This window comes from Candoia aspera, chromosome 9, assembly GCF_035149785.1.
Source record: "Candoia aspera isolate rCanAsp1 chromosome 9, rCanAsp1.hap2, whole genome shotgun sequence".
In the NCBI taxonomy this organism is placed as follows: domain Eukaryota; kingdom Metazoa; phylum Chordata; class Lepidosauria; order Squamata; family Boidae; genus Candoia; species Candoia aspera.
The window spans coordinates 22,722,533-22,737,150 of NC_086161.1; the positions used below are offsets into that span (position 1 = coordinate 22,722,533).

The following is a 14,618-nucleotide window of genomic DNA, read 5'->3' on the forward strand; positions in this document are numbered from 1 at the left end:
AAGGTCCTGAGGTAAATGTGACAAAGCATCGGCCAGAAAGTTTTTCTTTCCTGGAATAAATTTTAACTGGAAGTTAAAGCGACTGAAAAACTGAGCCCAGCGAATTTGTTTAGGGCTGAGATGCCGGGGCTTGCAGAGGGCTTCCAAATTCCTGTGATCGGTCCAAACGTCGAAAGGGCATTTAGCGCCTTCCAGGAGGTGATGCCAGGCTTCCAAAGTGGCTTTTACAGCAATCGCCTCCTTTTCCCAAATATGCCACCAGCATTTGGTTTCAGAAATTTTTCTGGACAGATAAGCGCAGGGCTTTAAGTGATTTTCAGAATCTCTCTGTAACAATATAGCCCCAACTGAGGAGTCAGAAGCATCGACTTGGACCACAAAGGGGCGTTCAGGATCGGGGTGCTGTAGAATATGCTCAGCAGTGAAGAGGTTTTTTAACTTCTCAAATGCTGCCTGGCATTCAGGCGTCCAATTCAGCACTGCCCCAGGGTTTTTTACTTTGTGTGTCTCCCCTAAGCCCTTGGTACAGGGTAAATCAGTGAGGGGCAAAGCAATCTCAGTGAAGCCCTGGATAAATTGATGGTAGTAATTAATGAACCCGAGGAAACTTTGCAATTGCCTCCGGGTGCGGGGATGTTCCCAACTTAAAATCGCCTGAATTTTTGCAGGGTCCATTTCAATGCCCTTGTCAGACATCTATAGCCCAGATAGTCAAGTTGGGTTTTGTGAAACTCACATTTGGAAAGTTTGGCATAGAGTTTGGCATCTCTAAGCTTGCTTAACACCTGTTTGAGGAGGCGTTCATGTTCCTCCTCGGTTTCAGTGTAAATGAGAACATCGTCTAAATAAACCAGGACCCCTTTAAACAAGTGATCATGTAATACTTCATTAATCAATTGCATGAAGACTCCGGGTGCCCCTGCCAACCCAAAAGGGAGGACTTTGTACTGAAATGAACCCAGTGGGCAATTAAAAGCGGTTTTCCACTCATCTCCAGCTCATATGCGGATGCGGAAATAGGCTTCACGAAGGTCGAGCTTGGAGAAAATCTTGCCCTAGACAAGTGAGCTAACATGTCCTTCATGAGCGGGAGAGGGTACTTGTTGCAAATTGAGACAGAATTTAACCCTCGATAGTCCGTACAGAGTCAAAGCGTGCCATCTTTCTTCTCCCAGAATAGCACAGGGGCCCCAACTGGGGAATTTGCAGGTTCAATAAACCCGCTTGACAGGTTTTTGTCAATAAAGTCCCATAATGCCTCAAGCTCCTTCTGAGTCATTGGATAAATTTTTGGCTTGGGCAATTGAGCATTGGGAACCAACTCTATTGCACAGTCAGTTTTCCAATGGGGGGGGGGTAGCTGATCTGCTTCCATTTCCCCCAAAACGTCTGCAAAGTCTTGGTATCAATCGGGCAAGCCTTCTAGATGTACCAAGTTAGGGCACGGCATGGCGATTGCAGCCCTTCCAACCCCCGCACGTGAAGCTCTCTCCGCTGTAGGAGCTTGGTAAAAGCCATCTTTAAAAGTCACAGTTCTGTGTTCCCAGTTTATATATGGGCTTCGATAGGTCAACCAGGGGATCCCCAGAATTACCAAGGGATTGCCAACAGGTGCTACTACGAATTTTAAAGTCTCACGGTGGCTGCCCATTTGCATTGCGACAGTTCCAGTGAAATGGGTTGCTGCCCCCCCCCCCACCATTGAACCATCCAACTGTGTGAAGATCAAAGGCTGCTGGAGGGGGAAGCTAGGCAGGTCCAAAGCAGCAACCAGATCAGGGTGAATTAGACACCTGGAACACCCAGAGTCAACTAAAGCCCAGACCTCTGTAGTTTTTGTGCGGGAGCCCAATTTCACTTTTACTGCTAAAGTGGGACAGTCAGCACTCACCATAGCATCCTCGCGTCCATCCTCCTCCACCTGCCTGCAGGCGCTTTTCATGGCAGGTGGCTGGCATTTCCTGCCGGCTCCTTAGAGTCATCTTCAGCCTCTCCTGAGAAGTAGAATACTTCCTCAGCGCCCACTGCGCCCTTGGCTGCTGTCATCCGCCACGGGGGGGGGGGCGATTTGGCCGGCAGCTTGCCCGCTCGATCTCCAGCCTTGGCTTTTGAGCAATCAGCTGCTCGATGCCCTTCCTTTCCGCATCAGAGACACTGACCCCTCGCATACCGCCAATCTCTCTCCTCTTCCCAGGCTCTATAGCCTGGCCGGGGAGCAGTTGCAGCACTTCGGGGTCCCCTCATGGAGGCTGGTGATTTTTCAGGTCGTCTGGTTTGCATGAAGGTATGCTGGGCATGCTCAGCCTTGCTGGCCAGACAGATCCATTCATACAATGACTCTGGGTCGTCCCTACACAACGCCCACCACAGGACGTCCCTGTTGAGTCCCTCTTTAAATCGTTCTATTAAGGTTGACTGAGACCAGTCGGGGATTTTCCCAGCTAAAGCCTTAAACTCCAGGGTGTAATCAGCTACAGACAGTTGGCCCTGGGTAAGATCCTTCAGCGCCTTCTTAGCTGTTGCCTTGGCCAGAGGATCCTCAAAATACAGCTTTAACGCCCACATGAAGTCCTCGAAATACTCAAGTTCAGGGGAGTCAGCCTCACTTAATTGAACATACCAGTCAGCCGCTCGACCCTTCAAGTTGGTGGCAATGGCAGTGATCTTAGCCTCTTCGGAAGGGAAGTATGCTCCAAACTGCCTCATGTAACTTTTAGCATTGGTTAGAAAGAAAGATAACTTGGTTAGATCCCCATCAAACCTGACAGAAAAGTCTCTCACCCCCACTCCGGTTGGAGTGGAATCAGCGGCTGCTTGAGTGTTTGGGCCCCAGGTTATGGTAGTTGTCGCTCTGCGGGGTGGGGACACTGGTGGTCGAGCCCTGCAGGGTGGAGATCATCCTGGAGCGGTCTCCGGCCCTGCTCCGCCGGCGGTCTGGGTGGGAGGATGGGGGATGGTTGCATGAAGCTGGGACCTCCGTCGTGCCTCCCCTGCCCCCCCCCCCATGACAGAGGCAGGTTTCTTAACATGTACTCCATTGATTCTATTTTGGCCTCCACCACTCTTAGCCTTTCAGGGGGTTGAGATTCCTCCCTCCCTCGCGTGTTAGGCTGTCTCTCTGTTGATACCATGGTAGATTCTACGTCTGGGGTCAGTGGAAACCGATACTTCCAGGACGCCTGGGACGTCTCTGGCTGGGGTTCTCCCATTTCATCCCAGGTGATCAACTCTGTGGGCGATTCACTGGGTGCCAGTTGCTCTGGTTCTCCCCCATCATCAGATTCCTCCACCTCAGGGCTGGAACTCGATTTCTGCCGGAAATCTGAAGGTTCTGGGGTGAGGCTCAGTTCTCCGCTCTTGACCGTCGACTCGGGCATCAAGCTAGCCGGCTCCTCAAGTCCCCCAGTCGTGAGCTTGGACTCGGCCATCGTTAACTATTTTCCCTCACAAGAAACTGATCTTGGTGGGAGCTAACGGTACAACTTTGGTGATTCTCAGCTTTATGTAATGAATGCCTATTCTAAAACACTATCGGACTCATGAGCAGGAATTCAAAGATATCTGATTTATTAAAGAATAGTATGCAGGATCACAAAGAAACCTGAGAATGATGAAAGTGCACCAAATGCAAACTAAAAACCCTTGGTGCAAATGAGATCCCTCCCCCTGTAGGATCTTCCCAAGTTCACAATCCCAGCTGCTCCTAATGTACAGTGTACATTGAAACAGTGAACATGACAGATAGAGATTGGCAGCAGGACAGCAAGGATAATGCTGGCAGAGTTTCCTGCCCCAAAAGGAAGGTAGGGGGTGCTAGGGAAAATCTGTCTGATCGCTAGCTTCCACAGCCTACTAATGTGAAGAGCTTGACTCTGTTGCATTCACACAACATGCTTGACCTGGATAGTGAATTAATCCATTTTGTGGATTTGCATAGTATGTTGAATATAATGTAAAGTGGATTTGATCAACATCCAATGTGCAAAAACACTCTGGTTAATACTGATCAAGCCAAAGAGATGCGAATGTGGCATCTGGTTTGCACTGAGCTGGTTTTTAATATCCCGGATCACACCCTCCTTCCTTCCTTCCTTCCTTCCTTCCTTCCTTCCTTCCTTCCTTCCTTCCTTCCTTCCTTCCTTCCTTCCTCCCTCCCTCCCTCCCTCCCTCCCTCCCTCCCTTCCTTCCTTCCTTCCTTCTTCCTTCCTTCCTTCCGTCCTTCCTTCCTTCCTTCCGTCCTTCCTTCCTTCCTTCCTCCCTCCCTCCCTCCCTCCCTTCCTTCCTTCCTTCCTTCCTTCCTTCTTCCTTCCTTCCTTCCGTCCTTCCTTCCTTCCTTCCTTCCTTCCTTCCTTCCTTCCGTCCTTCCTTCCGTCCTTCCTTCCTTCCTTCCTTCCTTCCTTCCTTCCTTCCCCCCATCTATTGTTCAATATAAAATATGAATAAATATGAACTGAAGAACTTTGTTGTGCCATCTCCAGTTCCATGTTTAGGTCATATCTTTTGAGTTCCTGAAGTGGGTGCCATTAAAAACCAATATCAAGTTGTTATTTAATGTCAAGAAAAGACAAGAAAAAGATTAAGATGCTCATGTGAGAGATTTATTCAGGTTCCTCGATGAGAATCCAAGAGATGAGAATCCAAGCTTAGGAACAGCGCTTCGATGGGTCATCAAGACTATAGAGTTCATATTCACAGGTTTCTGTATTAGCCACTGATTTGCATCCTTCTTTTTCTGCAATATCAGGAAATCTTGAAAGGAAAAACAAAGGGAGATGGAGGAGAAGGAGGAGGAGGAAGAAGAAGAGGTTGTGGTCAGTCATAGTTGACCTTAATTGGCAAAGGCCTTCTAAAGTCCCCTAAGACCATCTTCCACCTTAGAACTTGCACAAAACTATTGCAACTTCCTGGGAGAACAGCTGCTTCGCCCAAGGCTTTGCTAGAGTCCGGAAACCCAGTTCTTGGACCCTACCTCTGCATGGAGAAATCTCAAGGTTGAGACACCCAGGACATGGCTTTTGGATGCCCCTGTGTTGGGCTGCAAAAAGCCTAACAAGCTTGTTGCAGACATGCAAATCTGCCCAGAAGGATGAACAAAAGGTTCAAAAGATTTATTTAGCTGCCCATCTTATACTGAACTCTGGGCAGCTCCCAGCCCACAGGTGAAACAGCATCATAGTAGAATTAACATATACATATATCTATTGAAACCACAAATGGTTAAAAACTTGGCGCCAGGATAAACCTTTACAGCCAGTCCACCGCAAAGATGTTCATCGATCTCACCCCATCCCATCGCTTGGGGGAAAAGCCCAGTCTTAAGTGCCTTTCGGAAGCCTAGGAGGGTGGGGGCCTGCGAACCTCAGGGGGACGGGTGTTCCACAGGGCGGGGGCTGCCACGGAAAAGGCCCGCTTCCTAGATCCCAGAAGATGGCAATGTTTAAGGGAAGGGACTAGGAGCGTGCCCACCCTCCTGATCTGGTAGGATGGGCAGATGCGGTCCTGCAGATAACCTGGTCCCGTGCCATATGGGGCTTTAAAGGTGAGAACCAGCACCTTGAATTGCTCCCAGAAGGAATCCGGGAGCTAGGGCAGCTCCTGGAACAGAGGAGTAACACAGTTAAACCTAGGGGCACCCATCACTGCGCACACTGCCATATTCTGGACCAGTTGTAGCTTCTGGGTGGTCTTCAAGGGCAGCCCCATGTAGAGCATGTTGCAGTCATCCAAACAGGAAGGGACCAAGGCATGAGTGACTGTGAGCAGGGCCTCCCAGTCCAGGAAGGGGCACAACTGGCACACCAGACAAATCTGTGCAAAGGCCCCCCAGGCACAGCTGCCTCCTGCTCCTTGAGCAGGAGCTGTGAGTCTGTGAGGACCCCCAAATTGTGCACCAGCTCAGTCTGGGGGAGCGCCACCCTGTCCAGAGTCAAAGTTGAAATATCACCTGGGCCTCGGGGGCCAAACCCAGAGCTGCTCTGCCATGCCAGGATTGAGTCAAAGCCGGTTCCTCCCCATCCAGACCCTCACAGCCTCCAGTCACTCGGCCAGCACTGCCACAGCATCACCTGCCCCGCCAGGGGTGGAGATGTATAGCTGGCTATCATCATCATTGCACCCCATACCAATGGATGACCTTCCCCAGTGGTTTCATGTAGATGTTGAAAAGGAGAGGTGAAAGGCTGGAGGCCTGAGGCACCCCACACGGCAGGGGCCTCGGGCTCAACCACTCCCCCCACAACACGGACTAGAACCAGCTGCAGAGGAAGGAGGAGAACCATTGCCACACAGTGCCTCCCACTCCCAGCCCCTAAAGCCAGTCCAGAGGATACCAAGGTCGATGGTGTAGAAGGCCACTGGGAGGTCCAGCAGGGCCAGAATGGTTGCACCACCCCTGTCCAGAGCCCCCCAAAGGTCATTGACAATGCAACCAATGCCAGTTCAGTGCTGTGCCCCAGCCTGAACCCAGCCTGAAAAGGTCCAGATAATCCACTTCATCCAGGGCCCTCTGTAGCTGTGTGCCAACCACCCGCTCAACAGCCTTCCCTAAAAAAAGGGAAGGTTGGAGACTGGACGACAGTTGTCTAACGCTGTTCAGTCCAAGGATGGCCTCTTGAGAAGGGGGCGCAGGAATGCCCCTTCAAGGCAGGCAGTACCAGCCCCTCCCATATCGCCAAATGTAAGTCCCCATACAGGCTCCTGCCCTTCCATGGTTGGTCTGGCTTTTTGTCTTACATAGACGGTTCATCTATGTCTATGTATCCATGGATTCTCAATAGATGCTTCTGGCTTAACATGGCCAAATTGATATATCCAGTGTGTGCCTGGAACCGTTTCCTACCTCTCACAGCAGATCCTCCCAGCTCTACGGCACTCACATCTCAAGCAATAAGCTGTATTCCAGGTGGATAGAATGAGATGTGTTGTATTATCATGCGGATCAGTGCATGTATTTGGCCTCACCTCTTGACCTGTGAAAAAAGAATCCCGTTGAACCTGCAGCTGCACCCAAATACCAAACCCCACTGAGAAACCAGCTCCACACTTGGAGGCTGCTATGAGAACTCCACCGTTGGACAAATGTGACAAGGATATAAATTCTCTGCATTTGGTGCATACCATTTATTATACTTATTTGTTAGATTTGCAAGGACCCCGATTATCAATTGTTTTCTGGCCCAGGTAGGAGACTGTTGATGGAAACCTGGGTGGTAGAAATTAAGCAAGCCACATTTCTCCTGGCATTGCTAGACTTTGGCAAGCAGTACAATAATTATTTGCTCAGAGGGATAAGGAGCTTCATTACCATCTCTAACCTCCAGTTGATGCTCTTTAAACCAGCAAGCTCTTTCACATGTAGCCAACGTGAAAGAGAAGATCATCAGGCTGAAGAAGACTCTCTGAGAAAGGAGCACAAGAAAAAAATAAGTGGCCAGAGAACTTAGTAGCTGAGTTGTTTGAGAAACTGGCTGTCCAAAGTCTTTCCAATGTTCTGTTTCATAATGTGCTGCAACGTTCATGAACTTTGGAAAAAGCCCTCTAGGGTACGTTTGCCAACTTGTGAGTGTGTGCATTCGGATCTCCTGCCCACAACAGCGTCAACCCAGAGCACCACCCCCCTTTCTGGGCCAGCAGCACACAATCCAGGGTGCCTGAGTATCCCGGCCGCTGGTTCACCCTCCTAGTAATGCTCCTCCATTGCTTGCTTTTCATGCGTTTCCCCCTCCAGAAGGAAGGCTCTGCAGTGGCAAAGCTGGACTGAGCCCAGCACAGAGGGAGGGAAGGCCTCGCCCTCCCATCTCTTTCTGCCCCTTTTTCATGCCCTCTCCCCACAATGATGCTTTGGGGGGACAATCCTGACTCTGCACTGCTGAGTTGAAATATCCCCCATACACAAGAGGTGTGTTTGTGCTTTGGGGTATCTGCTGTTAATTGTACTAAATAGCTGGAAATTAAGCTCTGCACAAGTCCTTGCCCAAAAATCACACCAGCAAAGCATGGATTTACACTCATCCCACAGACACTGAAGGGCAGTGAACTGGTTTTGCAGATAGTTCCTTTTCTGCTGCTCTCTTCTGGGGTTCTAAAGACGCATCTGATGGCATTTCTTCTTCATTTATTTAGGTATTTCCAGCTTTATTTTATCAAAATAATGTACAGAATGCTCCTCTTATTATTTGCCCCACAGCCACCGTGTCCGGCTCATTCCTCCAGCCGTTCTCTTGTGACGCCCGAGTCAGATCCGGCTCTTTTCGCAACGGGAGAGCAAAGAACTTTACTTACCATCCTGGCTTTGGGGAATGTCCAGAAACTCTTGGTCAGGAGGAGTGACTTCTGTGACCAGGAGTAGCCCTTCTCTCTGAGGTCGGCAGGACATCTGCTCCTCCAATTTATACAGATGTCCAAGAAGGCAATGTAAGAACCGAGACCGCCCCTTGAGCACTTTCCAAAAAATTTTCTGGGTGAACATTCTGCTAAATTAGCCACTGCCAGAAGGAAAACATTTGCTTCACAAATAGCTGGTGTTTGTTTGGTAGATGTGATAAACGAAAAGTATTTCATCAGTTTCAGAAGAATGTGGTAAGAGAAAATCTAAATTATGGCCAGATCGAAAATCTTCAGAGGAATGGGAGAGTTTCAAGCAGCCAGAGGTGCGGCCTCCTCCCCACCTTCCCACAAGATGCCCCCTGCCCATCTCGGGTCCTCAGGAGTGGAGGCCACCCGGCAATTGGCCGTCCTACTCTGCGAAGTGGGACTTACGGTAAAGTCCTCTCTTTCTGTGGCTTCCCCTGCATGCTCTTGGGCTGTAAGCTATGATCGAGGGTGCCTTTGTCCTGCACTGGTCCAACACGCTGGCTCTGTGGCTCTGCGGGAGGGAGCCACACATTGCCCATCCCTCTCCTGTAAGGGGTCTTTCTGTGAGGGAGGCAAAGAGCTGCTTCGCTCCGACTCTTGGTCTTTGCCAGAACAAGATTCCCACCTTCCAGGAACACCGAGTTAGCGTCCTCCAAGGCGGTTGGTTATTGGCCCAGAGCAGTAGAAGATTCCCTGAAAGGGAGAAAAGAAAAGTGAGTCTTCTGGAGTGGAAATCTGGGAAAGAGAGTTCACAGCTTTCAGAATGCAGAGAGGAAATCGGAGTCTGTGGAGAAGCGGAAGGAGAATTTTCCCTTTGGTTTTTTTTTTGTTTTCCCCTGAAGTCTGAAGGGGCAGCTTGAAAAAAGGACCCAGGATGGAGGTCAGGATCCAAGGTCCTGGGAGGCTGCAGCTGGCAGAGCCCTGAGTGAGGGACACTGTGAGTGATGCTGGAGAGGTGAGAGCCACTGTTCATCTAACAACTCCAGATCAAGGCAATGATACCTGGAGGGTTCTTCCAAACCTCCACAATGAAAAGTCCATGTTTCCCAAAAATGTATCTCTATAGACATCTGTGAACAAATTACTTGAGGGAACAATAGGATCTGAAATGGGGGGGGGGAACCCTGCACCCACCATCTTGCTGATTTTGACCCACCCCTCTGTGGACACTGATGTACACCCATGATGTACATTTCCCACATCAGGAGAGCAGTGGTTGTTTAACTTGCTGGCTGCATTTTCGCATTCCTCTGATCTGTGACGTAGAGTTGTGCTGTGCTGGCAATCTGCTAAATATGGAAGTCCACTGGCAAATATCAAATCCCCAAGGCTGCTCTGATTTTAATTTACTTTTTCCTGTATGAAGAGAGTGAATATCTTTGGTGATTTGGGTTGGGAGCATTAGGTGGGGATTAAGGTGTTGGACTTGGACAGGGGAGACCCCGTTTCTAAGATGAAACCAGGACACCATCTTTCAGCAAATAGTAGATAATATGTGCAGGATAGTTTCACAGCAGCTCCCTCCCAAACAGAAACGCACGTCAGCGCCATGGCATGTGAAATGTTACGATGTCAACTGTACATCGAAACAGTGAACATGACATACTGCCCCCCAAAAGAAAGAAAACACTAAGCAGCAGGCTTCAAAGGGTAAGCCAAGTGGAAACAGCGAATTAAATCAGGAGCATTAACGTGGCGAGCAGACACCTATTCAGGATGAGGAAAGTGTTTCCATTGGACCAGACCCTGGAGGGTGCCTCGAAGCTTGCAAGAATCAACGACCTCCTTGACCTCAAAGTGCTGTTGGCCGTCAATCATGATCAGAGCAGGAGGAGGAGGTTGGGGATGCCAGCGGGAGGAGTGATGGACAGGCTTGAGCAAGCTGCAATGGAAAACAGGGTGCAAGCATTTCAAATTGTGAGGCAGGTCCAATTTAACAGTAACTGGATTGATAAGACCAACAATAGGGAAAGGACCAATGAACTTGGGAGCAAGTTTTTTAGAGGGTTGTGGTGACTTGATAGATTTGGTAGATAGATACACCAGATCCCCAATCTTGAAGTCGTGTTGCAAGGAACGATGCTTATCGGCTTGAAACTTGTAAGCAGCCTGGGCATCAGCCAAAGCCTGTTGAATCACCGGCCAGGAATCAGCCAGCTTAACAGCCCAGTCAGAGGCAGAACATGTTTGGGAAGGGGGTTGTGGCAGTTCAGGGATGGGAACAAAGTCGTGACCAGAAACCATACAAAAAGGGGTTTTCCCGGTACTTTGATGGACAGCATTGTTGTAAGCCACTTCAGCAAAAGGCAGTAACTCCACCCAATCATCCTGATGGTAGTTAATATACGCTCTAAGAAATTGTTCAAGGGTGGAGTTTAAAATCTCAGTAGATCCGTCAGTCTCCGGATGGGAAGTGGTGGACAGCGCTTGTTTGGTGCCAATCAATTTTAAAAATGATTTCCAAAACTGGGAAGTAAACTGTGTCCCGTGGTCACTGACCAAATGGGAGGGGCTACCGTGGAGATGGTAGATGTGGATGAGAAATAGGCGTGCCAATTGCAGGGCGGACAGGATGGATGCACATGGAATGAAATGTGCCTGTTTGGAAAAAAAATCTTTTACAACCCAAATGACAGTTTTCTTCTGACTGGGAGGAAGATCTACAATAAAATCCATAGAAATCTTGTCCCAGGGACGGGACGGGCTGGCCACTGGCTGTAGAAGCCCCCGTGGTTTCCCCCCCTTACGTTTTGACATTGCACAAACAGGACAGGAAGCCACATAGTCTTTTACATCACGTCTCAAGGCGGGCCACCAGAATTGACGACGAACCAAATGTAATGTTTTGACAAAACCAAAATGCCCAGCAGGTTTATCATCATGGGAACGCTGTAAAATGTCAGCTCTTAAAGTTTCGGGTACATAAAGGCGGTGTTGCACCCATGCCAGACCATTTTCAAAAGGAACAGTGTCTTTATTAGCTAGCAACCAAGTGTCAGATTTCAGCACCTGGAGAAAGTCTTTCTGTAACTGGCAAGGAACTTGCACTTTCCGCTTCCCAGACTGGGCTGCGGGCGGGGTTGCCTGCGCATGGGTCTGGCTCCGAGTGACAGCAACTAAGCCCAGTTGTGGTTCGGTGAGAACAGTCCCAACCACCTCTGCCAGTGGGCAAGGTCCTGAGGTAAATGTGACAAAGCATCGGCCAGAAAGTTTTTCTTTCCTGGAATAAATTTTAACTGGAAGTTAAAGCGACTGAAAAACTGAGCCCAGCGAATTTGTTTAGGGCTGAGATGCCGGGGCTTGCAGAGGGCTTCCAAATTCCTGTGATCGGTCCAAACGTCGAAAGGGCATTTAGCGCCTTCCAGGAGGTGATGCCAGGCTTCCAAAGTGGCTTTTACAGCAATCGCCTCCTTTTCCCAAATATGCCACCAGCATTTGGTTTCAGAAATTTTTCTGGACAGATAAGCGCAGGGCTTTAAGTGATTTTCAGAATCTCTCTGTAACAATATAGCCCCAACTGAGGAGTCAGAAGCATCGACTTGGACCACAAAGGGGCGTTCAGGATCGGGGTGCTGTAGAATATGCTCAGCAGTGAAGAGGTTTTTTAACTTCTCAAATGCTGCCTGGCATTCAGGCGTCCAATTCAGCACTGCCCCAGGGTTTTTTACTTTGTGTGTCTCCCCTAAGCCCTTGGTACAGGGTAAATCAGTGAGGGGCAAAGCAATCTCAGTGAAGCCCTGGATAAATTGATGGTAGTAATTAATGAACCCGAGGAAACTTTGCAATTGCCTCCGGGTGCGGGGATGTTCCCAACTTAAAATCGCCTGAATTTTTGCAGGGTCCATTTCAATGCCCTTGTCAGACATCTATAGCCCAGATAGTCAAGTTGGGTTTTGTGAAACTCACATTTGGAAAGTTTGGCATAGAGTTTGGCATCTCTAAGCTTGCTTAACACCTGTTTGAGGAGGCGTTCATGTTCCTCCTCGGTTTCAGTGTAAATGAGAACATCGTCTAAATAAACCAGGACCCCTTTAAACAAGTGATCATGTAATACTTCATTAATCAATTGCATGAAGACTCCGGGTGCCCCTGCCAACCCAAAAGGGAGGACTTTGTACTGAAATGAACCCAGTGGGCAATTAAAAGCGGTTTTCCACTCATCTCCAGCTCATATGCGGATGCGGAAATAGGCTTCACGAAGGTCGAGCTTGGAGAAAATCTTGCCCTAGACAAGTGAGCTAACATGTCCTTCATGAGCGGGAGAGGGTACTTGTTGCAAATTGAGACAGAATTTAACCCTCGATAGTCCGTACAGAGTCAAAGCGTGCCATCTTTCTTCTCCCAGAATAGCACAGGGGCCCCAACTGGGGAATTTGCAGGTTCAATAAACCCGCTTGACAGGTTTTTGTCAATAAAGTCCCATAATGCCTCAAGCTCCTTCTGAGTCATTGGATAAATTTTTGGCTTGGGCAATTGAGCATTGGGAACCAACTCTATTGCACAGTCAGTTTTCCAATGGGGGGGGGGTAGCTGATCTGCTTCCATTTCCCCCAAAACGTCTGCAAAGTCTTGGTATCAATCGGGCAAGCCTTCTAGATGTACCAAGTTAGGGCACGGCATGGCGATTGCAGCCCTTCCAACCCCCGCACGTGAAGCTCTCTCCGCTGTAGGAGCTTGGTAAAAGCCATCTTTAAAAGTCACAGTTCTGTGTTCCCAGTTTATATATGGGCTTCGATAGGTCAACCAGGGGATCCCCAGAATTACCAAGGGATTGCCAACAGGTGCTACTACGAATTTTAAAGTCTCACGGTGGCTGCCCATTTGCATTGCGACAGTTCCAGTGAAATGGGTTGCTGCCCCCCCCCCCCACCATTGAACCATCCAACTGTGTGAAGATCAAAGGCTGCTGGAGGGGGAAGCTAGGCAGGTCCAAAGCAGCAACCAGATCAGGGTGAATTAGACACCTGGAACACCCAGAGTCAACTAAAGCCCAGACCTCTGTAGTTTTTGTGCGGGAGCCCAATTTCACTTTTACTGCTAAAGTGGGACAGTCAGCACTCACCATAGCATCCTCGCGTCCATCCTCCTCCACCTGCCTGCAGGCGCTTTTCATGGCAGGTGGCTGGCATTTCCTGCCGGCTCCTTAGAGTCATCTTCAGCCTCTCCTGAGAAGTAGAATACTTCCTCAGCGCCCACTGCGCCCTTGGCTGCTGTCATCCGCCACGGGGGGGGGGGGCGATTTGGCCGGCAGCTTGCCCGCTCGATCTCCAGCCTTGGCTTTTGAGCAATCAGCTGCTCGATGCCCTTCCTTTCCGCATCAGAGACACTGACCCCTCGCATACCGCCAATCTCTCTCCTCTTCCCAGGCTCTATAGCCTGGCCGGGGAGCAGTTGCAGCACTTCGGGGTCCCCTCATGGAGGCTGGTGATTTTTCAGGTCGTCTGGTTTGCATGAAGGTATGCTGGGCATGCTCAGCCTTGCTGGCCAGACAGATCCATTCATACAATGACTCTGGGTCGTCCCTACACAACGCCCACCACAGGACGTCCCTGTTGAGTCCCTCTTTAAATCGTTCTATTAAGGTTGACTGAGACCAGTCGGGGATTTTCCCAGCTAAAGCCTTAAACTCCAGGGTGTAATCAGCTACAGACAGTTGGCCCTGGGTAAGATCCTTCAGCGCCTTCTTAGCTGTTGCCTTGGCCAGAGGATCCTCAAAATACAGCTTTAACGCCCACATGAAGTCCTCGAAATACTCAAGTTCAGGGGAGTCAGCCTCACTTAATTGAACATACCAGTCAGCCGCTCGACCCTTCAAGTTGGTGGCAATGGCAGTGATCTTAGCCTCTTCGGAAGGGAAGTATGCTCCAAACTGCCTCATGTAACTTTTAGCATTGGTTAGAAAGAAAGATAACTTGGTTAGATCCCCATCAAACCTGACAGAAAAGTCTCTCACCCCCACTCCGGTTGGAGTGGAATCAGCGGCTGCTTGAGTGTTTGGGCCCCAGGTTATGGTAGTTGTCGCTCTGCGGGGTGGGGACACTGGTGGTCGAGCCCTGCAGGGTGGAGATCATCCTGGAGCGGTCTCCGGCCCTGCTCCGCCGGCGGTCTGGGTGGGAGGATGGGGGATGGTTGCATGAAGCTGGGACCTCCGTCGTGCCTCCCCTGCCCCCCCCCCCATGACAGAGGCAGGTTTCTTAACATGTACTCCATTGATTCTATTTTGGCCTCCACCACTCTTAGCCTTTCAGGGGGTTGAGATTCCTCCC

At 49.7% G+C, this 14,618-nt stretch overlaps 1 protein-coding gene across 1 annotated transcript; it reads right to left on the reverse strand.

The window, feature by feature from the left end:
- Window positions 1–4,576: 4,576 nt before the first annotated feature.
- Window positions 4,577–8,574, reverse strand: LOC134502759 (small serum protein 2-like). Its single transcript, XM_063311237.1, has 4 exons — window positions 8,281–8,574; window positions 7,304–7,397; window positions 6,839–6,968; window positions 4,577–4,749 (listed from the first exon to the last, which is right to left on the reverse strand). Exons 1-4 carry the CDS (start codon window positions 8,557–8,559, stop codon window positions 4,644–4,646), a joined length of 609 nt encoding a protein of 202 aa, XP_063167307.1. The 5' UTR covers window positions 8,560–8,574; the 3' UTR covers window positions 4,577–4,643.
- Window positions 8,575–14,618: the final 6,044 nt, after the last annotated feature.